Source organism: Mytilus galloprovincialis, chromosome 1, assembly GCF_965363235.1.
Source record: "Mytilus galloprovincialis chromosome 1, xbMytGall1.hap1.1, whole genome shotgun sequence".
NCBI classification, from domain to species: Eukaryota; Metazoa; Mollusca; class Bivalvia; order Mytilida; family Mytilidae; genus Mytilus; species Mytilus galloprovincialis.
Window position 1 is genome coordinate 33,287,610 of NC_134838.1, and position 26,019 is coordinate 33,313,628.

The 26,019-nt window shown below is 32.6% G+C and overlaps 2 protein-coding genes across 3 annotated transcripts; one reads left to right on the forward strand and one right to left on the reverse strand.

Moving 5' to 3' along the window:
* Nucleotides 1-1,867: 1,867 nt before the first annotated feature.
* Nucleotides 1,868-12,047, reverse strand: LOC143071981 (WASH complex subunit 1-like). 2 transcript variants are annotated; one of them, XM_076246719.1, is made up of 4 exons: nt 11,860-12,047; nt 6,485-7,035; nt 5,567-5,775; nt 1,868-3,407 (listed from the first exon to the last, which is right to left on the reverse strand). In XM_076246719.1, the coding sequence occupies exons 2-4, from the start codon at nt 7,024-7,026 to the stop codon at nt 2,728-2,730; spliced, it is 1,431 nt and encodes a 476-aa protein (XP_076102834.1). In that variant the 5' UTR covers nt 7,027-7,035; nt 11,860-12,047; the 3' UTR covers nt 1,868-2,727. The 2 variants fall into 2 exon arrangements, with proteins under 2 accessions (XP_076102834.1, XP_076102838.1); XM_076246723.1 differs by having other exon boundaries at nt 11,930-12,023.
* Nucleotides 12,048-14,464: 2,417 nt separating this feature from the next.
* Nucleotides 14,465-20,821, forward strand: LOC143071989 (uncharacterized). The gene is made up of 4 exons (XM_076246734.1): nt 14,465-14,640; nt 16,055-16,121; nt 16,929-17,104; nt 18,705-20,821. Exons 1-4 carry the CDS (start codon nt 14,604-14,606, stop codon nt 19,358-19,360), a joined length of 936 nt encoding a protein of 311 aa, XP_076102849.1. The 5' UTR covers nt 14,465-14,603; the 3' UTR covers nt 19,361-20,821.
* The last annotated feature ends 5,198 nt before the right edge of the window (nt 20,822-26,019 follow it).

The window sequence follows — 26,019 nt, forward strand, 5'->3', positions numbered from 1 at the left end:
GTCACTGAACCATGAAAATGAGGTCAAGGACATTGGATATGTGACTCACTGACGAAAACTTTGTAACATGAGGCATCCATATACAAAGTATGAAGCATCCAGGTCATCCACCCTCTAAAATATAAAGCTTTTAAGAAGTTAGCTAACGCTGCTGCGGCTGTGTAGCCACTACTGGATCGCTATCCCTATGTTGAGCTTTCTGCAACAAAAGTCGCAGGCTCGACAAAAATGACATAAATGATAAAGGGCATTTTATGGACAGAAACTTTTATCAAAAGACATCTTTTTTGTAGATCTTTTATTGCTGTTCCTTAGGCTGTACAGTTTATCTCTCTATCTTCCTTTGTATTTCTCAAAACATGATCAAGGGGAAAATGTTTCTATTTTTTTAAAAGGGCAATCACTCCTTTATAGAGTGACAGCTAGTCTACTAACATTTGACTTGCTAGTAGATATTGCCTTGCTGATTTTTGATTTAAAGTGTCTATTTTTGCATTTGAAATTTTATCAAATAAGGCAAAGCACACATTGGTAAAAACCAACAAGAGCAATAACTCTAATAAGGGTTTGACTGCCAATTTTCCAAGTTGCAAACTTTTATATTTGTAAAATTTGTCTTCCTGATAATTTTGCAATTTAAAGTTTCTCTTTATCCATCACAGTTTTCTAGATAATAGGGGAAAAAAATGACAAAATTTGTCATATAAGGACAATAACTCCTATAAGAAGTTCTCTGACAGTTTTGACCTATTTGAACAATTGGTAGAGCTAAACATTTCCAACATGTTTGCTCATGTCAGATTATCTCTACTTAAAACAGTTTTCAAAATAAAAGACAAAATTTTCATTTGACCCCTATGTTCTATTTTTAGCCAGTTTTGCAAATTTGGTTGGCAGTTGGGGATCATTTGACCGAATTTTAAAGTAGTTACCCTGATGATAGTTGTGGCCAAGTTTTATCAAATTTCGACACAGTAGTTTAAGTGAAGAATTTTGTTGGTTTTATTGATAGAATGTTACTTTATTTATTGCCCTAAATATTTAATTGGAAGTTATGATATAACCTGCGATTGCAATCTTTGCTGAGAAAATCTGTTCATTGGAAAAAAATATTTCTTCATCAGTCATCATCATGATATTTTAGAGGACAGAGGATGGGTAAGCTTCACAAACATGCGCCTGTTAAAACGTTTAAACCTAATACATTTTTATGCTCCTTTCCTGTGTTGAGAGCCTGTTGTTCAGTGGTTGTCGTTTATTGTTGTAGTTCACACAAGTTTCTTGTTTTTATATAGATTAGACTGTTGGTTTTCCTGTTTGAATGTTTTTACACTAGTCGTTGGGAGCCCTGTAATGCTTGCTGTTCATGGTGAGCCAAGGCTCCATTTTGAAAGCCATACATTAACTTATATTAACTTTTAATACATTGTGACTTAGATGGAGAGTGTCTCATTGGCACTTTTACCATCTTACTATACTAGTTGTCCAGTATTGGTTGCCAATTGTTACAATACCTTTTGGTTTATGCTTAAATTAGGCTGAATCAAGTTTCAATTGTTCTCTTTTCTTTTAAATGGTTTCACAGCTTGTTGTCCAGGAACCTTTTTATGGTATGGTTTTTGCTAATGGCCTAATGGAAGAGCGCCACACAACTTTTTTTTATGGGAGTTGTTGAAAGATATGGAAAGTAACTTTCTTAGTGATCACATGTCTACAATACTTTGATATTTGTTTTTTTAAGTTATTGTCCTTGGACCGATAAAGTATGTGCAACTCAGGGAACATAAAAACTATTATTTTATAACCATGGTTTCTTCCTCTTCTTTATACATATTTTGTTCTACTTCACTAGATAATAATAATTAAATTAAAATAAACATCTTTATTATAACATTATAATATAATTAACAATATTTCACAGTAAATTTGTGTAATAGATGCATCAGATGTAAAATAATTACCTTATTAACAAATCTATACAAACATGCATTCCAGAACTTTTATACAACAGCAAAGTACTTTCAACATTTATTCTGTCCCTTTACAGAAATATTAACAATTCATCCACATAGTCCTTTTTACAGCATTTTCTCTTTTTTTCATGTTCATGATATTAAAGCTTGACTAATTATATTCTTAACTAACAATAAATGAATGTAGATATAACAACATGATTGCTTTGGAAAAAATATTATACAAATTTAACTTTGTAACAAAGTTTGTTATCAATCCTTTAAAAGACCTCAATGTAAAAATGTGAAAATATATTGTAATGGCATATTTCATAACAAAATATTTAGAACAGCTGTGGACTTAAATAAACAAAGCATTCTATAAATGTTTTAACATTCTGTCATCTTTTCACAAATAAACCAGGCCCTTATTTTCATAAATAAGAATTTTCTAAACAAAAATAAATATGAATTTGGTTTAATTTTGAGAGTGACTGTTTAGTCGAATTAAAGAATTAGTCTTTTAAAGAAAAACATCCCTTACATATAATAACCAGAAGCTTCATAATCTCAGACAGTGGATGCAAATAAAAAAAGTTCTAAAATTATTAAGAAGTTTGGTTGTAACTGTTCAAGTGGTTTCAGATGATTACATTTATTTTTATCAGTGGATACCAATTGATAGTATTAACTCACACATGTCTTTTTTGGCAATGTGGGCTAAAATAAATTCATTAATAAAAGTGTAATTGTTTGTTGTAAGTACAATAGTTCCTTAATCCCAATCTTCCTCTTCATCATGACCCCCTGGTGGTGCAGGAGGAGCAGGTATTTTGGATGATATTTTGTCCATGACTGATCCACCACCTGTTGAGGGTGTATTGTCTGTTTTTTCACTTTTACCACTACCTGCGCCCGATATACCTTTTCTCCTGCCAGTTAATCGATCTTTCAATGCATCCATTAAACTGACTTCTCCACCTCCAGAAGATTTGACCTTTTCTTTTTCTTTCTTTTTGTCTGCTTTTCGTTCAGTAACAGCTTTAAGTTTAACTTTTCCTGATCCTCCTGCATTTCTAATGGCATCCATTAAACTTGATCTACCGTCCCCTCCTGTCACTTCAGCAGGCACATCTTTAGGAGCAGGAGGAACATGACCATCCCCACCAGGAGGAGGCGGCGGTGGTGGGGGTGGAGGCATATCTGCAGGGGGAGGAGGAGGAGGAGGTGGAGGGGGTGGAGCTCCAGCTGGTGGAGGAGGTGGTGGTGCTCCAGCTGGAGGAGGAGGTGGAGGAGCAGAATTAGCAGGTCCTGGTGATGGTACAATGTCAGGAACGGATGGAATAATGTCAGGTTCAGGAACTACTGATGGTAAATCAGGAATATTAGATCCAAACACTGAAGGTGCTATAGAAGGTCCTTGGTCAGCACTGTATGATAAATCATCAGCAACACCTGAAAAATGAAACAAAAAACACTTTATCATGTTTATAAATCTTAACAAAAAATTTTGATTTTTAATGAAAGAATTGATAGCATAAAAATAATTGCCAAAATGTGATATATGCTAACATCATTGTTCTTTAACTGATCAATCACATTAAAAAAATTGTGGATTACTGTGGATTCATTTATTTTCTTGGATATCAATTTTCGAGCATTAGGAAAAACTTGCATGTTCATCGATATTTAATTTTGTGGTTTTGCCTAAGTCTCCATACAAGGCTATAGAGTATTTGTCATTCGTTGAACATTTAATTTTGTGGTTCACCTGTACACACGTAATCCTCGAAAATTGGTTCCCAACGAATAGTTATGAATCCACAGTATTCCTAAATTATAACCTGAATGACAGAAAAAAATGTGAAATTTGCAGAAATTTGAAGTTTTATAGCTTTCTATACTGTACAAGTTTAGCTCATTGTTGAAAGCCACACATGTACAGTGACCATTTATTGCTTAATTCTTTGTATTTTGGAGAGAGTCTCATTTGCAATCATACCACATCTTTATGCTTCATATAACAGAACAAGAATGTGTCCATAGTACACGGATGCCCCACTCGCACTATCATTTTCTATGTTTAGTGGACCATGAAATTGGAGTCAAAACTCTAATTTGGCATTAAAATTAGAAAGATCATATCATGGGGAACATGTGTAGTAAGTTTCAAGTTGATTTGACTTCAACTTCATCCCAAACTACCTTGACCAAAAACTTTAACCTGAAACTTGCACTATCATTTTCTACGTTCAGTGGACCATGACATTGGGGTAAAAACTCTAATTTGGCATTAAAATTAGAAAGATCATAACATAGGGAACATGAATACTAAGTTTCAAGTTGATTGGACTTCAACTTCATCAAAAACTACCTTGACCAAAAACTTTAACCTGAAGTGGGATGAATGGACGGATGAACAGACGGACGAACAGACAGAAAACATAATGCCCCTCTACTATCGTAGGTGGGGCATAATAAAAATACTGTCAAATAAATTAAGGTATTAATGTAGCTTCTCTTAAGTTTAATTTTATGAGTTTTGTTTAACATGTTTAATACACATACTTTAGATATTAACACTTTCACTTTTATTACAAACGTAGAAATACTTAACTTTTACAAATTTTTTTAAACAACTATGCGACAGGTTTTGATATCTTTATTACGAACTAGTTATCAACCCCAACATTGTGTAAAATATTCTGAGTAGTTTGCCAAAATAGATGTATTCTTTTGTCTCATAGTTCTATGCAGTAAAAGCATAATATTATGCAGTAAAAGACAATTTTGTTTGGTAACATAAATACAAAATTATGTGAAAGCCCTTTGAATTTGTTTGCCCTTTCACTCTAACTCTTTGGGGTGGGGACAAAATATGGCTCTGATCATGCTTCCTCCTTTGTTGACAATTTCAGAGCAGAATAAAAAAAGAAATATTTCGGCCTTGTTTCAAATCATAAATTGATTGAATTTTGATAGGAATATCAGATACAATGTGAATGATTAAACCACAACAGTGCAATCTTTCGATCAGTTTAATTGAGGTCTTTGAGCTGGCTTGTTTGTAACGCTAGTAGTCCTTTGATAATATACAAAATGTATGTCAATCATTGTCATTTGACTTATTTCTTCTGTCATTTTGATAAGTTTCTTCTGTTACCTATCTTACATAGGACTTCTTTTAAACTGTTTTATTGTTCGAATAATATTTCTGTGTGTGTTTTTTTTTCAATTGGCTAGAGGTATAGGGTAGAGTTGAGATTGCACTGAACATGTTTAACCCTGCTGCATTTACCCGGTAGTGCCTGTAGTCTAGCGCAAAGTCCATTTTTATTGAACTAGTACATTTTTGTTTAGGGGACAGCTGAAGCCTGCCTCTTGGTGTAGGATTCACTCACTGTGTTGAAGACACATAAGAGGCCTTTGGCAATTGGAGTGCTCTTTGGTCAGTTAGTTGTCTCTTTGACACATTCCTTGTTTCCATTCTCAATTTTAATCATTACCTAAATTTAAAAATATGCTATACCAAAAATAAAGATTTGAAGGACAACTGCATGTTACATGTACAAATGTACTAACACGACTAATAGATTAACATGTATAACATGTACCTAATAAGTTAGGAAGAAAATCTGGTACTGCAATCTCTGGAACAATTCCAATATCTGGCATATAAAAGTAATTCTCTGCTTGAAGCCTTTGCATCTCCTCTCGATGAGCAATAGTACTTGGAGCATCAGCTAACTCATCTTCCTCCTCTATGGCTGCTCGTGTCTTAGTCACTACACCAAGTGGATCTAACATCACATACTTTTTATATCTGTAAAAATAATTTAAAAAGAATTCAAACAGAACTTTTTTCTTGGCTAATACTGCTAAATCAATGCTTGATACTGATTTGGGTTAATGGTGCAAATATATCTATCTGATAAAAGGTTTATCAATAAAAGTACTTAATAACATTTAATAACTTACTGTTGATAAGATATGGAAATTATTCTTTTCATGAGAACAACCATTTAGTTGTTTTTCTTCTTCAATGAATGTCATGAATTTGGAACAATGAATTATACATATCATGCATATTAAGCTTAATTGAAAAAAAAAGTCTGAGCTGAGAATCACGTGAAATTAGTTGATAAATGTTTGGGCTCCTTTAAAATAGTTTAATTTCAAAATAAAGTGATCATGGGTAGGAGTTATAAACCATGCCCATCACTATAGGTCGTGCATGTAGCATGCATAAGTGAACTGTTCCCTTTCAATACAAAATTTGAGCTCTCATTTTTTACAGTGGATTGTAAACATTTTTTTGAGAAATCATAAAACATAAGGTAATCACAAAATCAGCTACAGACCATCATGACTATTAACTATAGCTAGTTGATCAAACTTCAAATGTTTAAAATTGATGCTCAAAATCTAAAATAAAGAACAGTGTTAACAGCAATGCAATAAATTTACATGTTATACAGGGTAAATTCTCATGATTCTAGTTTCTAATTTTGTTATTTTCTAGCATTACTTACAAGTTTTCTGGAGTATTAAACAATAGAAGGGAACTAGTAGAAGTTACTGATTTTGGCAATCTTCCAAGACCTTCATGTACATTTTCACCTTCCTTTTTATTTTTCTTTGTATTGAACTGAACACTATAAAACTGCAATTTTTCCTTCAAAGTTTTATCATCTGCAGTTTTGTGCTTGGACTGAACTTTATAATGGGATCTCTGCACCTCCGTGAGACCATTAGTATTATGACTAGGAAAAAGAATTTTGTACTCTTCAAAGTTCTCTTTTCCAGGATATTTAGACAATGCAAATACTTTTGTTGCTTTATTACTTCCTCCTCTTATTTTATCAACTCTGGCTTGAGCTAGATTAACACGATCATTTATTTTTTGAAGTCTTGTTCGATTTTCTGTCACTCTTGAGCTTATCCTTTGAAAGACATCATTAGCCATCTTATTCAAGTATTCTAAGGAATCTGCTATCTGATGAATTGTTTCTTCCTTCCTAAGATCTGGAGGTACTCCCGGAACATTAAATGTTTGTTCAGACATTATAACCATTTAAAAATGCTGAAAAACATAAATAAAATATACATTGTATGTAGCCATTTCTGGTACTGTTGATCCAGATCTGAGGATTAATTGTATTTTCTTTTGACATATTTCGATTTGGGTTTTGGTAATCATACAATATAAATTTGAAGATGTGGCATGATTGCAAATAACTAAATGAGACAACTTTTCCCTAGAAACCAAATAATGTAGAATAACACTTATAGGTCACCATAAGACCTTTTACAATGAGAAAGTAGAGGCTCTCAAGAGCCTGTGTCGCTCACCTGTTACTGTATTTACTGATGTCGGCCATCTTGGTTGGTAGGCGGGGTCATTAGACACTTTTTTAAATAGATACCCTAGTAATGATTGTGGCCAAGTTTGGTTAAATTTGGCCCATAGTTTTAGAATAGAAGATTTTTGTAAAAGTAACAAAAATGATGAAAAGTTGTTCAATATTGACTATAAAGGGCAATAACTCCTTAAGGGGTCCTCTAACAATTTCACCATGTTGACTCATTTGTAGATCTAACTTTTCTGAACATTAATGCTGTTTACAGTTTATCTCTATCTATAATAGTATTCAAGATAATAACCAAGAACTGCAAAATTTCCTTAAAATTACCAATTTTAGGGCAGCAACCCAACAACAGATTGTTAGATTCATCTGAAAATTTGTGAGGATATAGATCTTATTCTGATGGAAATTTAAATCTTGAAAGATTTGCCCTAAATGTCTTAGGTTCAAAGATATAAAGTAAAAACTGCATTTTACAACTATGCTCTAATTTTAGCCATGTCGGCCATTTTGTTTGGTAGGTGGGGTCATCAGACACATTTTTTAAACTATATACCACAATGATAATTGTGGCCAAGTTTGGTTAAATTTGGCCAAGTAGTTTCAGAGAAGAAGATTTTTGTACAAGTTACAAAAAATGACGAAAAGTTGTTAAAAATTGACTATAAAGGGCAATAACTCCTTAAGGGGTTGACTGACAATTTTGGTCATGTTGACTTATTTCTAGTTCTTACTTTGCTGAACATTATTGCTGTTTACAGTTTATCTCTATCTATAATAGTATTCAAGATAACAACCAAAAACTGCAAAATTTCCTTAAAATTGACCTTTCAGGTCAGGTGAGCTAAAAACGTACAATGTAGCCAGCTACATAATGTATAAAAGGCCCTGACATGAAAATGGAAAACAATTCACAATAAAAAATGATCACCCAAATTTTTGTGCAAAACAATACTCAGAAGACAAATATATATATAGCAACATGACATTTAAATACTAAATGTCTTCTTTGCCTGTCCATGACATAAAAATACTAAATCCCTGGGATGTCAGATGTGTTTAAGCTTATTTTAGTCTCTTTATGCATGATTTGTTATTTTTGACTTTCTGAAATTATTTAACATATCACCCTTATTTTTATAGATCCAATTTATTCCTGCAGTGTACATTGTATGTTCACTTTTGTTAACATGGTTAATATGTCTTTTGATTGAATTAAGCTATTTCAATTGATATTTGTTGTGCATCTTTCTATGTTGTGATGTTACACTACTATTTCAAGTAAGGGTGACAGTTGGTACCTAAGAATCACTTAAAATTTTAACCAATTTGACGCTAACAATAGAAGAAAATGTCCCTTTTCACTAACAGTAATGGGCATTCATACCCTCATATAGTCCTACAAATAATTATGACGTCTTGAACGGCTATTATATGGTGACGAAGTCCCCAATAACAGTAGAAAATTCACTAAAAAAAAAAAAAAAAATCAGGAAAATTTCCCCGATATTTTCATTGTACATTGTACTAATGAACTCAAAATCATTTAATTTTTTTTTGTCGCGTTTTTGAATTTCCGGATCTGCGCAAAAATCTACAATGTACTTCCTTTTTCCGGTCTCGTTTGTATGAAACTTTGAGTAAAATATATGTGAACCTCAGATCTGTGTACGACCTCAAATCTGTGTCCGTTTCTCAAATCTATGCCCAATCCTGACGTCAATCGCTAATCTATGTCCGTAAAAAAGATTCGGCCTCAAATCTGTGTTCGATTTTCAATCGTGACGTCATTCCCAAATATGTGTCTGTTGAAAAGATAAGGTCTCAAATCTGTGTAATGTATTTTCCAATTTGTTTCACTATGCGCAAATTTATGCCCGTCTAATAAGTTCCGCCTTATAGGTTTTTTATTTCATTAATAAGTAATTTCCCATAATTCAGTATTAAGTTGGTGTGTGTTCTCCATGTATGTGCAAGAGCTGAAGTATAGTATGCGTTTAAGAAAAACCGGCTAAATTATTTAGCTGGTATATTTAATATTGTTTCAAGTACGGTCTTATATGCTTTTTGTTTTATTAAGTCATTTTTCCATGTCTGTGGTTAAAATCTTTACATGCATGGGTTATAATTGTAAGCCGTCTTTAAGAATGAAACTACACATATTTATTTTACTAAAAAAAAGACAGCAAAGAATGAATATTTGTTTGCAACTTCGACGTACTTCATTTTGTCTAATATGAATTTGTTCATATCGCTGTTTCATTGACATTTATACCACTTTATCTATGTTTTTCCTTGAATACTAGTATCAAAAAATCATTCTAAATTGATAAAAGTAAAATGTCTTTATATTTGAAATATTTGCGAATCACAATAAAACATATATCAATTGTTTGGTCTTAGCTGACATCTATTTAGTTCAAATGTAAAACTTGTAATAATGCCTTTAATAACGAAAATATTTCCCCGAGAAAAATCATTCTTTATGTTTTGGCACATTCTTTCTCTCCTGAAACCAGATGTAAACACTGCAGTCCCTTAGTTTATGGCTGGATTTGAATTATAAATATTCCCCAATAGTAGTAGTAAGTAAAGATATCCGATAATTGTCAGAAAACGTTTCAAGAGGATAAATCTCCATCAGTCCACTATTCATAACAGATTTTCCTTCAGTTTAAAAAACAAAACATAAAGCAATTTTAAACCATGTGTATTAATAGATAAAATGTTAACCTTGCTTTTGTCATATAAACCACTTGTTCAATGTTTGTTCGGTGTGAGTTAATGCTCCGTGTTAAAGGCCGTACTTACACCTGTAATTGTTAACTTTTCATTGTTTACTTGATGACGTTTTGTTATATGTTTTACGTCAATGAAAGGACATAGATTTGAGCCAAAAATGGCCATAGATTTGGGTAAATAAAGGACATAGATACGAGACAATACAGGACATAGATTTGGAACGTCTATGACGCAATATTAAAAAGGACATAGATTTGCGGAAAGGACATAGATTTGAGGCCGGATATAGATTTGAGGCTTACATATATATTTATCAGTCTTGTATAAAATAGGAAAGAACGCAATACCAATTTCATTTTTAATAATTCCTCGATATGAAAATACGTTACCTGATGATAGCGTTTCTTTGTTTACATTGTATATGACGTCATTACTTAAATAACTTCACAACTAAAATCCCTTACAGAACCAAAATCCGGGAAACGTTACGGTATTTCCATTTCTTTTTTTTTTTTAACAAATATTAAAGTTGCAAAAAAATAATTCATACAGACTTCGTCCCCATTTACAGGGGGTCTCATTGGTGGGATCCGATCCCGGATCCCGCTTACTGTTTTGTCAGATTCCCGTATCCCGCTTACACTATGTATGTAAGCAATTCTCATTTTTTTGTCATTTCCCGGGTCCCGCTAGACCTCATTTCCCGTTTTCACGACACAATAATTTGACTTTCATGTGTCCCGCTTACAAAAAATCGGCAATCCCGCGTCACGCTTAGACCCCAATGAGACCCACTTTACAGGTAATGCCTGCCTCATATTATTTTTTTCTTTGACGTCAAAGCAAAAATTTAAAACAGTCAGCCTTCTTAGACATCATAATTATTTGGACTAACCCTCACGCATCATATATAAATTAACAATTACAGGACATGATATATAACATGTATAATCACCATGGTTAGAACACACCTAGACTATGCCAGCTCAGTCTGGTCCCCTTACAAAAAGAAAGATATAGACAAAATAGAAGGTGTCCAAAGAAGGGTAACAAAACAACTACCAGGGCTAAAAGACATGAGCTACCCAGAGAGACTAAAAAAACTAGGCTTACCTACATTATCCTATAGGAGAATAAGAGGAGACATGATCAAAACCTTCAAAACAATGAACGGACACTATGACAAAGAAGTTAGCTCATTTTTAAGAAAGGCAGATGATTCTCAACAAAGATGTAGTAGTAGGACCAACAGTAATAAAGTAGTTCATCAAAGATTCCAATCTTAAATATCCGTAAACACTCTTTCTCTGTTAGAATTGCTAAAACCTGGAACAAACTACCAGATAAAATAACAAAGTCACCATCGATAAATTCATTCAAAAATCGACTAGACAAATATTGGTCAGACGAAGAATTATACTATAATGACTATAGAGCAGAAATATCCGGAAGTCACGGTCAAAATAGTATAAGAAACACATTAAACTACGAGTCTGGTGAAGAGGAACCTTGAGGGATCCTGTACTGGAAATCAACTATAAGTAACTATAAGTAAGTAATTTCATGAAATCTAAGAATCAATGAATGTTATGTCAAGTATTTATAGTGCACTATTTCTTCAACCTAGAATACTATATTTGCATAGACAATAGTAAACACAACAGTTGAACTATTCTTTATAGATAACCTCAAACAACGAAGTTCAAAACACAATATTAAAGTCAATTTAAAAAAAAATCATGGTGCTCAGTGAAAAGGGGCGTGTAAAGTGTGCTTATTAATAACGGTTTTTCATTTACCTTTTCCAGATACTATGGTTTGCAGATTTTCAACATGAATTACATAATTAGAATGTGAAAATGCATTAACAGTATCATATTGTCAAATCACATAATTTGGGCTAAAGCTTCAAAATGTTTTCGGCTTGTCTACTTGATCACGAGAAAAAGTTATCGATGAGAACTTCGTCAGTTCCGCCTCTATATTCATGACGTAGAACACATAATAAGATGTATCAATATTTCAAACACTAGCTTTTCCAAAACCTTGTCCAAGTATAACATTTATTAAGAAGAATTTTATTAGTTTAAAATCCATGCAATATGATTATTGTTATATTATCGTTTATTAGACTCCACCTGGAAAATGTCTCATGATTTGAAAATCACTTTAACGATGTTACAAATTGTAGTACTGAAAATACTGCCGGAACATCGGATGACCACAAGTTCTTGTGAATGGTCACAAGCACTTGTCCTTCAGAAAAAAGTCACATCTCTATAGTTGAAAGCAGAAACATACAATACAATTGTATTATGTGTCTCTGCTGAAAATGAGGTTAATGTACAAAGATGTATTTTTTTTCTGAGACAAGACAGTCGTGCGTTGATGATGAATAAATGGCAGAGAATTCAACCTCACCATTATTCTATTATATTGTAGTGATACAGATCAGTCTACTGGTTTGTTGTTATATACAGTAATGTAGTACTAGTATATTTATATTTGTACATGTATATACCAGTTACATCAAGGATTTGTATAGGTCTTAATTACTAGGCTATACAAATCCTTGGTTACATGTGTACAAGATGTAAGTTTGTACAAATTATAATTTGTACAGGGATTTTGTACAAGTTATAAGTTTTTTTACACCTACCTTCTTGCAACAGGTGATGCAGGTTTATCATATAAAATGTACCAGTGTAATGTTTTAAATTCAAAAACATATACTTCAACCTAACATTTAGTGCTAGTCTCCTTGTCTTCAAACAGGAAATGAGGATACCTGAATGGTTTAAATTCTAATTTTATTATTTTCCTTATACGATATTCATGTCCATACAAAATCTCTGTGTGGCCCTATAATGTTTTTGCATCAATGCCCAGTTTTAGACTGTATCATGAAGTTGTGAAAATATGACAAGAAATATGCGAAGCAAAAGACTGTACATGTGTGCTTGCATCATCCATTTTTGTTCAACAGGTAATAAAACACTGATAACTTGTACAAAAAATCTGTACAAATTATAATTTGTACAACATTACAACTTGTACACAACATATATAATGTTCATCCATTTGTATATCATCCTATTATACTATTCTAATAATCGCAGTGCAAGTATTTTAGTGAATATTGGACACTCTCCTGTTAAAATGCGATTTTTATAATAAATTTGATTTGATTAGGAACGTTCATATTTTCACGCAAACGTTCTTATATAGATATTCTTTCGCATGCGTTAACATACTTTTTCTGTAAGTGTGCATAGATTAGTACCTAAACCGGTAGCTTTTTTAAAATCAATAAAAGCATATGAAGAAAACAAGACAATTTTTCCAAAAATTAAATATCAATCAGTACACATCCAATTGATTTATTGTAAAGACGTTAACAGTCAGACAAAAAGCATGAGCTTGTTGTGTGTTATGAAAATTCAAATACTCTCCCTGTACCTATTATATTCAAGGAGTCAATATATAGTAGAATTGGCGAGAAGTTTTGGACCTTTATCATTAAAGGAACCCATTAAAATATTCCAAATACTTTATCATTATAATAACAGTGTTGGTTTATCGAAAACAAAAATATTGACCAACTTATTATCTCTTTTTAATTAGAAAAATGCTTGAAATGAGATGCATGCATTGTCACCTGAAATTAAGAACACTTTTGATGGTAAATATTTTGCTTGATGGTATCCGTTCTAATATTCGAGTCGTCTCGAAATATACGTATGCTGACACTATTTTGCTTGTAGGTACACAGATGTTCCGTTTGTACGCTTTAAAAAGTTTTGGCACAGATTAATTAAAAAAAAAAAAAAACAACAGTAAATTGAATAGGTAATATTTATGGTCAATTGCATGATTTTTATTCAAGAATCGAGAGAAATGACGAACAATATATATTAATAGTTCTTCAACAAAAGGAAATAAGAATGCCACGTAAAATATAAATGTGCTGCAACCTAAAAAAAAAAAAAAAGAAGAAAGAGCGCTTGTTTATACATTCAACGTTTTTAAATGGCTTCTACTCCCGGCTTCTACTTAGTAAGTCTTTTGAATGGACTTAAAATTATCAACAAGTCAATATCTCAATAACATCAGATCAATCGATTCTGTTCTGGACAAACCAATTAATGTCTATTCTGTTTCAAAGTCATCTTGCATTACTGTAGTCTGTAGACATATGTAACTGTAAATAGGAATCTAAATTTGTTCGTGAAGACACTGGATAAAAAGCATGAAAAACATAAACAATTCCGTAACTTGACAGTTCACGTCATGGATCTATTTTTTAATTGATTGAAGAAAAGTTAACCTGGCCTTTAAATTGATAGTTGATGTTTTAAACTTCCTGGCCGTTAGCATGAAAAACATAAACAATTCCGTAACTTGACAGTTCACGTCATGGATCTATTTTTTAATTGATTGAAGAAAAGTTAACCTGGCCTTTAAATTGATAGTTGATGTTTTAAACTTCCTGGCCGTTTAACATGAATAATTTGGAATGTATTATTAGTTATAATCAAAAGTAATGGTTTTTGATTCAATATGGATTTTGTTTATTCAGGGTAAGAGTTAAATTTTCCAATTTTAAGTTTAGAACAGACATGCATGTCCAAACGTTCTTATCTCAACAGTTTGATTCATTCATATTTTCGAAATTCAAAAGAAACCACGAACATCATATCTTAATAACGTTTCTAAAAATGCCGACAAATAAATTCGGAGAACTTTTTGAAATTCTAGAGTGTTCTACAAGTCAAGTCTAACATGTATGATGAGTTAGGAATAATCTATGATAATAGTTATTGACCTTTAAGCGTTACTTTATTTCTTTTTTGATATTTTGAAATGCTTTATATATTTATTGCAACGATCTGTTAAAAAGATATATGAGAAATTACCATAATTATATCATGAATACATTATATATCTTTAAATATGTATCTATAATTATTCTCGTTGTTGTGCATGTAACCATAGCGCAGTAATTGCGTACCTTTAAAGTAAATATTTTGATAAAAGGTTAAACAAATCTTTTAATATTCATTCATCTGAAACATTTTTATAATGCAACTTCATATCTTTTAAAACAAATCTACAGTTTGTTTAAAGTAAACATTTTAAAAACACAAAATGGCACATGTAATCAGTATATATTTAATATCAGTGTACATAGGAAAGGTTTTTAACCGAGTGCATCGGTACTGACATACATTACGAAATACCTTTAATGAATTATTCATTGATTAATTTGGAAATAAGTAAAAAACTAAGCTTCAAGTTAACTCAGGGAAATTTGTTTTCAGGTAGACTTGGTAATTCTCTATAGGTCTTAAATCAAGTAATCGGACGAATATAATTATACAGTGTTATCCAATAATTCGTAGCTTCTGTAGGTTTGGGCATGTTTTAAACTTGGCATAATTATTGAACGAATTAGATGCAGACCCTTTCAACTCTAAACATCTGCATGATTAATTACATGGAGCTAAAAAAAATATGGGACGGATAGAGTCATCTCTGTGGTTACTGTTTTGATTATAAGAATTATTTTTTGCAAAAAATGAAACTGATGATAAAATATGCGTCCGAAGTGCTTCTAAAGATTTTCTTCCGCCAGGAACACTCAATGCAAAATATTTGAAAGCCAAAAGGATGTATAATACCGAAACAGTCGAAGAGCCATCTGACCAAAAAAGGATATAAAATATTAGCAAAAATAAATCTAAAGTTAACTTTGCTTAAGGTGTCGAAACCTTACTAGATTCTTAATAATTTCCGCTTAATTTAATCACCTTTTCAAATATATCAAGGTTTGTTTTAAATGGCGAAAAACCATGCGGCCCTCCATCCTCCTTTGATCTTTTAGGGAAATATGATAACTTTTATCTGATACTGCCTTGTTTTGTCTGCCAATCTATACATGTCAAAACAAAAAAATGAAAGTAAAATTGAAAGTTATCTCTGTATATATTTCAGTACTTCCGGTGTTTGGTGGTTGTTACTACCACTACCAATACGAATACCATGAATGTAATACTGATGTGTAAGTATTCATTAACATACACAAGAATTATCACAGAGAATACATATGCATAAGGAATACAAATGAAAAGAATATTTTTTATATTTTTTACTTTTCATGTTAATAAAATTGAGAATGGAAATGGGGAATGTGTCAAAGGGACAACAACCCGACCAAAGAGTAGACAACAGCCGAAGGTCACCAATGCAGCGTGAACCTATTCATTTTGCTATTAGAAAACATTTATGAAACCTATTTTTCATTTTGTTTTCATAAAAACAAAGAGGTTATCTCTTGAATTATAATTATATTCAAAGACACAATATTTTCACACACGATTTAAATGCAAATGTATATGAAAAAACAAAAACATATGTGTTGCTCAGGAAACCGAAACATGAACCTAAGAGTCGCCCTCAATAAAACCAAGGACTTATTTTGGCCTAACATTTTTTTTTTCTATAAATAATGCTTTATCCCACAACTTACACGGATTCTTTTTAAAAAAGTTGTCGCTTCGACACACACATCAGACATAAAAAAAATGTCTATAGACTGCTCATTCGATATTCTCTATTTAATAAATCTGAATTTTGAAATCGAAAATTGAAATCCACGATCTTAAGTCGAACTTCAGAATAACATATTTAAATAACCAAAGTGCCCTATCAGGATAAGCCCTTTATTTCCGAGGTTGTATTGTCCGTTTCCAATTTAGTCTTACCGCCCAATACATAGTGCAGATAAAATTAATATTCAAATCAGATCTATAGCCTTTAATAATACAACACCCATGATTTCATTTACTTTTGATTTCATTATATTTAGCGGAACTATCATTGGTGCAATTATTGGTGCTTTGTTTGGAGTAGCCGTTATAGGGGCTATTATCACCACAATATGTTGTTGTGTTAAAACCAGTGGTATTCGTGGTCACGTGATACAACCAGACACTTTATCAAAACTAAATCAACATCAACATCAACACACGCTACAACAGCAGCGTAAGTAAAAACAAATGATATAATAAGAATCATCATTTTCATGGTTTTACATAGTCTCAACATAATAACGTTACAACCATATTTTTTTTATCAAACAAACTGCATGTTAAGCATAACGTCAAAGAGAGGCGAAAGATTCAAACTCATTGGTAGAAAATAAACGCAATGTTATAATTTCTCATTGTTGAAGACCAAACGGTTGCCTTTAATTGCTTACATCAACTTCATTTGAACATTGGTGCCTACAATAGTTGCCTAATTGGCAGTCATGTACTTCATATTGACAACGACATGGATAAATAAGAAAAATGATAAACAGACCAGCAACAGAACATACATCACAACATAGACAACTTAAATAGAAGCAACTCCCCCGAAAACTTAGGATGATCTCAGGTGAACTAAAGGGTGATCAGGTCCTGCTCCACATGTGACAACCGTAGTGTAATTATTGATATATCATAACCATTACATTTAATCCACTTCGTTTCATTTTCCTTTCGTGATACGTCTTTAAAGGTTAAAGTTTGCATTTGTATTAAGGCATGTTGTGATGGACATTTAGTTTATCTTGTCAATGGCTGAATAACACAAACTGCTATTAGAAAACACATGAAAATGAATTTACATTTATTTGTGTCCTGCCAATATCACAAAAACTATAACTGATGAACGGTGAAAGTGAAAATCGTCAATACCAAATTTTACCTCCATTTTGTCATCAGTATCAACATATTTAAATTTGAAATGCTTAGGTTGAATAGTTCATGAGTAAATGCAACAACATGAATGGAAACGCCATTTTTCGATCTTTCAAGAACCATAACTCCTGAATGGTAAAAGTCAAAATAAACATTATTGAACTTGACCTCCATTTTGTCATCAGTAACAGCATATTAAAATTTGGGAAGCTTTGGTTGAACAGTTCATGCGTAAATGCAAGGACACGTCTGGAAATGCCATTTTTCAATCTTTCAAGAACCATAACTCCTGTACGGTAAAAGTCAAAATCGTCAATATTGAACTTGACCTCCATTTTGTCATCAGTAACAACATATTCAAATTTGGGAAGCTTTGGTTGAACAGTTCATGCGTAAATGCACGGACACCTCTGGAAATGCCATTTTTCAATCTTTCAAGAACCATAACTCCTGAACGGTAAAAGTCAAAATCGTCATTATTGAACTTGACCTTCATTTTATTGTCAGTAACAACATATTAAAGTTTTAAAAGCTTTGGTTGAACGGTTCATGAGTAAATACACGGACAACGTTTGGTTGCCGCCCGCCCGCCCGACCGCCCGGCCGCCCGCCGTACATCCCCAAATCAATAACCGACATTTTTGTCAGAAAAATCCGGTTAAAAATGGGCTCGAAAAGAAAAAAAGTCAACACATGCATTCATCAATTTTAAAAATAATATCTGCTATTTATTAATCAGATAATCAAATTGTCCTTCAAATATACCCATGTAAAGTAATTTAAGGGTCGACCCATCTAGTAAAATATAGAAAAATCATGATTTATGTGAGTATTTATTTTGAGATGATGAAATATAAACACAATAGATAATGATCTTGTTTATTCGTTTATAACTTCAGAATTACCTTCAAAACAAAAGAAAAGCAATAAAAAACGCTCACGTCACAAAAAAAGTTCCAAGAGTCAGCATCCACTACCACAACCACAACAGATTACGGCATATTCTCCTCCGCCAATATATGAACCCGGCCACCTTCCACCTCTACTGGAACATAGTACATCATATTCTTCAATACCATCACAGGAAGCCGGTCATCGGACACCTATTCCACACCACAGTACGTCCTCTTCTCCAACACTATTAAAGGAACCCAGTCATCAGACACCTATACCACACAACAGTACGTCATATTCTCCAACACTATTACAGGAACCCAGTCATCAGACACCTATACCACACCACAGTTCGTCATATTCTCCAACATTACTACAGGAACCCAGTCATCAGACATCTCTACCGCAAGAGAGTGCGACATTTTCTCCAACACCAACATACGAACCCGGTCATCGGACACCTCCACCACAACAAAGTTCGGCATATTTTTTACTACAATCACAGAAACCTGACCATCAGTCAACTCTATCACAACAGAGTTCGGCACTGTCTTCAGCACATAAATACGAAACAGGCCATCTGTCAACTCTACAACACACGAGTGATGCCAATTATCCACCACCTACACAGGAGCTCTACAATCCTCCTTCTCCATCATAACTGAGTTTGTGCGTATTCTTCATCAACTACACATGTACCCGTGACCATCGGCCATAGCTACCGCTAGCATATCGTGGGTGACATATAATGCAATAAATTCATATTTCTGCATAAAATGAACAGTTGACATGAGGGTCAGAATATCAACGATACTGAAGAAATATCCAAAGATATACATTAGAACATAACTAAAAAAGATGTTACAGGCTGTTATTGCCTGTGCACAGCCACCCCAGCATAAAATGTATGATGTGACATGCTAGGTTTGTTCAATCTACAAACGCACTGTAAAGTCGATATTAATAACAATTCGCATTGCCGGCAAATAATTGATCTTTATTATTTATTTGGATGGACAATTTCATGCTCGAATGGTTCAAGTAATTTTCCAGGAATGGAAAATTATAAAATGTGAAAAGTCTGAAATTTCGGAAAAATAAATACTTTAAAAAATGTAAAATCCACCAAACAAAATTCTCATTAGATTACTAGGTCATAAGTTGACGAGTAAAGAAAATTAGAAATATGGAATAACCCAGTTCTTGAGATCAATTTTTGTTTAAGTATTCTTTTAAATAACTTTGGTGACTACACATTTTTAAAGCGTCCATTCGCATATACTCATACATATAGTCTTATTGGATTTTTTTTTATCCTTGTAAGAATACGTACTAGAAGTAGAAAAAAAAAGTATGGCTCATATATTTCGTTTTGGTAGTTTCAGGAGCCAGGACATTTGATAATCAACGACTCAATATTGAGAATTATTCGATAAAACAGTAATTAAAAATAATGTAGAAATCTTTAGAAAAAATTCTTTATCTTATATTAATTATGTTTTGTTCGCCGTGATGTAGCCTTTTTTGTTCTGATGCGGCGTTAAGCAGTCAACAATAAATCAAATATGCTTTGGTTCATATTCAATGAAAACGTTAAAGGAAAATAAAACTATTTTTTTACTCATGGAATAACAAAAAAGAGTTTAAAATAATCAACTGGTATGTTTGAAAATATTTACACGCGTTTCTTCAATACGCAGGTTCTCTCTATATATATTTTTAAACATGCAGGTATCTGTGAGTGAGAAATTTTCTCTTTTCTAAAAAGTCATTTTTTAACATAAAATAGCTTTAGCGACGGAGAATTGAAATATTTAGTTCAAGTGAGAAATATTGTAGCTCATAAACAAAGGTAATTTGTTTGCTTTCATCCCTAACCGTCAGCGAAAACGCATCTTCAAATAGTGGACGTCATTGTTTATTGTACGACGCAATTGAACTCGGATACTACTTTCTGAGCATGAAACGCAAAGCAATCAAAGAAAACAAAACGGTATATTGCTGTAATGTACACCGTGTAAATTAATTATAATAGTGTTAAAATTTAATTTACCATCAGGTTTTGTTATTGTTTTTATATGTTATATTATTATTTTTTTTATTATTAAAATGGTTATCGGTTTAAAAGATCACGACTTTGTGTTATCTTTGTATGTAAAATAAAGAACAAGGACGAAAACCCCGAACTGAATGAAAAGGTAAAAGTATAGGATAACAAAATAATAAACAATTAAAAAAAGAGCCGGAGTAACCGACGTTAAACGGTCAACAGTTATGACAAAGGGCAACCAACGACAACCAACAGACGACAGAATACTGTCTTCTAACAAGCAAAAACGAATGAAACTGAGATAAACATAGTTGTGTACACTCAACGCTCCATTTAAACTATGACAACAATCTTGTAAATATCAGTTGAAAATTGAGGGTTTGACCCATGTTCTCCAAGATTCAAACCGTATTTAGTTAGTCTACAACATATCTAGTAAAGGACACCGTCAGCAGTAAGTAAATAGTACTTTCTTGTGCAATGCTGAAATAGAAGTATCAGCAGGTACAGTAAATCTGATTTTTTAAATTTCAAGTCTGTATAGTTATCAAAGAAACCAGGGCTATAATTTGGTACGCCAGACGCGCGTTTCGTCTACACAAGACTCACCAGTGACGTTCAGATCGAAATAGTCCAAAGTTGAAGAGCATTATTTGTTTGCGAGGAAATTTAATCTGTATCAGTACATTAATATAACCAGATCCTGACTTTTAACTAATTGCGACAGAGTGCTTAATCGGAATACTTGTGCAGACCACTGATGATATGTTTTGAAGGATTCAACGGAAATTTGTGCAAACCAATTTTCTTCCATGTATTTCCATTTAGGATGGTCTTCACAAAGAATGTATGATTGACTTGCTTCAAGTATTTCCTCTTATCACAGTCTTTTGAAATAATGCACTCTTGACTGTTCATGATGTCTTTTAATTGTTAAAGGCTTAACAGTATTTGTTTAAGTGTTTCTTGCAGGTTTTGTTTTACCTATTTCTGCTAGTGACGACACTGCCCTCTCCTTAAATGCAGAGTGTGCCTTTGTATAATACCAGCACTAGTCAATTTATAAATGGTCCAATTAAGGAAGTTCATCACTTCATGGTATATTTATATTATTCTTTTTATCCAAATTGTAAAGGACATAGCAAAACAAAGAATAATCAACCTATGTATCATCTGATAGTATCTGACGTAATGTGTATTGAATGACAATTTTTAAATTGCAAAGTATATTGTTCAAACACAGTATTCTTGTACAATAAGAATTTGGCTCTTTTAAAAGACACTTCAAAAGTAATAATGGATCTGATACATCGTTTGTTGTGCTCGGCTTTTCTGAATTTAGTAATAAGCGGTAAGTTTTTATAAACACTGACTCCAAATAATTTATCAATTATCTGAACCAGAATACAGACCGGTCGATATTGATTAAAAAATATTGATTTTAAGGTTAACCTTTTTTTTAATCCGGTTTTATATATATGATTTGTTTTTGTCTGTTGCTTGAGTTTTAGTATACATATAATTCACTGCACTAGCAGTGCCATATGCACGATGCTAAGATAATTATTGAGAGATGTCATTTTCACATTTTCTGACGTATATGCAAAATTTAGTCCTGGTATCTATGATGAGTTTATTTACAACCACCCCGAGGGTATCACAAGCCCAGTAGTCAGCACCTTTTGTGCTGACTTGAATTATCATTGATATGGTTATATTTATAAATTAACTGTTTACAAAATTTTGAATTTTTTGAAATAATAAGGCTTTTCTACCTCAGGCATAGATTACCATAGCTGTATTTGGCAAAACGTTTAGAAATTTTGCTCCTCAATGCTCTTCAACTTCATACTTTTTAACTTCTTTGGATTCGAGCGTCACTGATGAGTCTTTTGTAGACGAAACGCGCGTCTGGCGTATATACAAAATTTAGTCCTGGTATCTATGATGAGTTTATTTTCATGGTATGAATTTATTCTAAAAAATCAAAACAAAACTTCAGAAAATTCCGACGGGCCTTTCTGAACATTATAAGGAACTCCAAAAGTCGAATATTCGAAAGTCAAATTGAATGATGTTGACGAGCTATATTTGACCAAAAAGGACCTACATATAATAGCAAAATCCACTTCAGCTCATCTTCGCATGAGGCATTTGAAGCTTTAGTTTCTCTAGTATTGATAGTCTTATGTAGACGAAACGCGCGTCTGGCGTACTAAATCATAATCCTGGTGCTTTTGATAACTATTCTGGAGATAAAAATAGACAGTTCAAGGAAAGTTTGTTACTAATGATGTCGATAACAGACTACTAAGCTGATGATACCCTCGGAGACTGATAGTCTACCAGCAGCGGTATCGCCCTAGTGCGGTAAAAAAAAGGAGAACAACACTTTATTAATATCAAGCGTCCAAAGCACTTTTCTGTTTTTTTTCTGGTTTTACCATCACCAGGAACACTTAAAGCGGAATATCTTTAATAGTCATGCGTGTACAAGTTGAAACATTGACTATTCTATTTTTTCTGTCTATGACGAAATAACACTAAAAATGTAGTGCACACTGAATAACTCGCGTAGCGGGTTATTTTAAAGTGTGCACCACAATTTTGATGTTATTTCGAATTGTCAGAAAAAGGTACAGTTATTCCTTGTAATTTAATACTAAATTCTATTTTAAGTCGGAGAAAATCATGAAAAAAACGTTGATGACACCACGGTCACATGCCAAAATTATGTTTATGAGCTGATAGACAAAAAAGCTGTCAGCCAATAAGAAGACGCGTTACGTCCAAAATTAAATTATAAACGGACAATTGAAGAAATGTTTGTTATTAATCATGTTAGTACTGACCCCTGAGCTGATGATACCCCCGAAGACTGATAATCCACTACTGTCAGTGTCATCCACATCGCATACAACGACAAAGTAACATTATTATGTAATTACAAAAATAAAAATAATCACATTCGAGTAGTATGTTTGTTTATCATTATCTGGCTCTGGTTACTTTTCTGAAGAAACAATATGACATGTATGCCGCGATAAATTTACGAAAGAGTCGAAAGATACCAAAGGGACATTCAATCTCGTACGTCTTAAATAAACCCAACTGACAACACTAAGGCAAAAATGAAAAAAGACCAAACAAACAACTGTATTCAAAAAGCAACATAGAAAACTAAAGACTAAGCAAAACGAACCCAACCAAATTCGGGGTTGATCTCAAATGCTCTTGAAGAGAAAGTCAATCCTGCTCCACGTCTGGCACCCGTCCTGTCGCTTTGTACAATGAAAAAATGAAAAAAATGAAATATCTTTTAGTAAAGATAAAATGCGTTCTTAATGAGTGTTCCGACAAAGTTTTTATTCTATATCAATGTTTGGAAGCGAGGGCTGATGTCATCTTACTTGTGTTACAAAATAGTATTATCTCAAAAAGCTTAGATGGCTTCCGATTTTTTTTAAATTTGGTTAGCAGCATGCATACAGAAACAGTTATCAAAGGAACCAGGGTTATAATTTAATAAGCCAGACGCGCGTTTCGTCCAAATACGGCTAAGATCATTTATTCCTGGGATAAGAAAATCCTTAGTTTTTTAACAGGAAATTTATAAAAATGACCATATAATTGATATTCATGTCAACACCGAAGTGCTGACTACTGGGCTGGTGATACCCTCTGGGACGAAACGTCCACCAGGAGCGAAAAAAAATCGAATTTTGCAATTAATCGTTATAATTCATACGCAATTGTGCAAATAAATTATATCGTTAACAATGAGGTTAAAAAGAAGACAGGTGCCCTGTCAAATGCTGTAGACATGGTATTCATTATAACAGCAATAGTGCAATAAATCAGATTTTAGATAAAAAAAAAAAGAAGACACCTAACGTCGATTTAAAATCATAAGTCGAAAAGCAAACAACAGAAAAATAACAGTCCAAAAACAAATTACAGAAATTTAAGATGTTACCATTCCCATAAAAAAAAAAAAAAACAGGATGACGTCTGGTGCTTTGGACGGTTACGCAAGATGTAGAACATACGTTTATTCATATGAGACACAAATATCATATGAAATTCAACCAAATCATGATGATGTCCCTGAAAGTTTCAAAGGGATGACATCAACTTTACCATAAGGAACCCTTGAAATTAGTTGTTTTGCGGCTCTGTTCATTGAATTAAGAGACACATCAAATGTATTTTTTGTTTTCTTTCACTGTACAAAGCAACATGACAGGTGCCAAATTTGAAACATGATCTTCTTATCCTTCCGGAACAAACGAGGCACCCTCTCCGGTTTTTGGTGAGGTTCTTGTCACTCAGTCTTTATAGTTTTCTGTGTCGTGTTTTTTTTATTGTTGTTTGTCTTTATGTCTTTTTCGTTTTTTTTGCCACAGTGTTGTCAGCTTATTATAGATTTATAAGTTTGAATGTAAGTTTGGTATCTTTCGACCCTCTTATACAGTATTCTTTATTGTTCCGTCCCTGAAAACAACTAAATATGAACTGAATATAAATAAATAGATAGAAAAGTCTTCTTCGAGACAACCATTTTCAAAAAATTATTAATTAAAAGTTAATGAAATGTAAAACAGCATTAAATCTTAAACCAGCCAACTACTACTTTTAATACAATACTGTCCCCATTGAACGCAGTCAACAGATGCGTTTTTTTTTATATTAACAAATCCTAAATATGATATACAGCTAACACCCTAATACTGTGATTAGTTCATCTATTATTTTAAAATTGTATAATAAATTGGAAATGTGCTTTTCTAAATCAAAAACTTTATGATGGAACATTATAATTCAGGGAACAAAATAACCTAAATTTCTTCATAGATACAAATATTTAATTTAGATGGTTTGGTTTTGATGTAAACACCTTATAGAAATTATGAAATTACTTCCAAATGTTAACGATGATGTTGTTTGTATGGTTTGTTGATAAGTTACATTCCATATACATTTACAGCAGATTCCAGCGAGTATGAAGCTACAGGTATATTCTTTGGTTAGCTTCCTTGCTAGCTCAACCATGAAATCATTATTAGGTAAGGTACACAAGGCTTTGGGTGGAGTCAATAGTTAAACAGAGAACCAATCAGAACTAGTGATATAATATAAACATTGTAAAACTAGTTCTACAAGTCAGTTTAAAAATAAGTTTTCAATCAATTTAAAATTTATCGATAAGTATAAGCAAATTCACAAGCATGTTGTATGATTTGCTAATTTTATTTCAATCAATAACTCAG

Bases quoted from the DNA above. Each gene is read 5' to 3' on its own strand.
- LOC143071981 (XM_076246719.1), bottom strand. From the start codon at position 7,026: ATGGTTATAATGTCTGAACAAACATTTAATGTTCCGGGAGTACCTCCA. The intron at 5,776-6,484 runs GTAAGTAATGCT...TTATTTTTACAG, and splicing joins TTTAATACTCCAGAAAACTT to ATATAAAAAGTATGTGATGT. The intron at 3,408-5,566 runs GTACATGTTATA...TTCATTTTTCAG, and splicing joins TTTTCTTCCTAACTTATTAG to GTGTTGCTGATGATTTATCA.
- LOC143071989 (XM_076246734.1), top strand. From the start codon at position 14,604: ATGGTTTTTGATTCAATATGGATTTTGTTTATTCAGG. The intron at 16,122-16,928 runs GTAAGTATTCAT...CATTATATTTAG, and splicing joins CATGAATGTAATACTGATGT to CGGAACTATCATTGGTGCAA. The intron at 17,105-18,704 runs GTAAGTAAAAAC...TTATAACTTCAG, and splicing joins ACACACGCTACAACAGCAGC to AATTACCTTCAAAACAAAAG.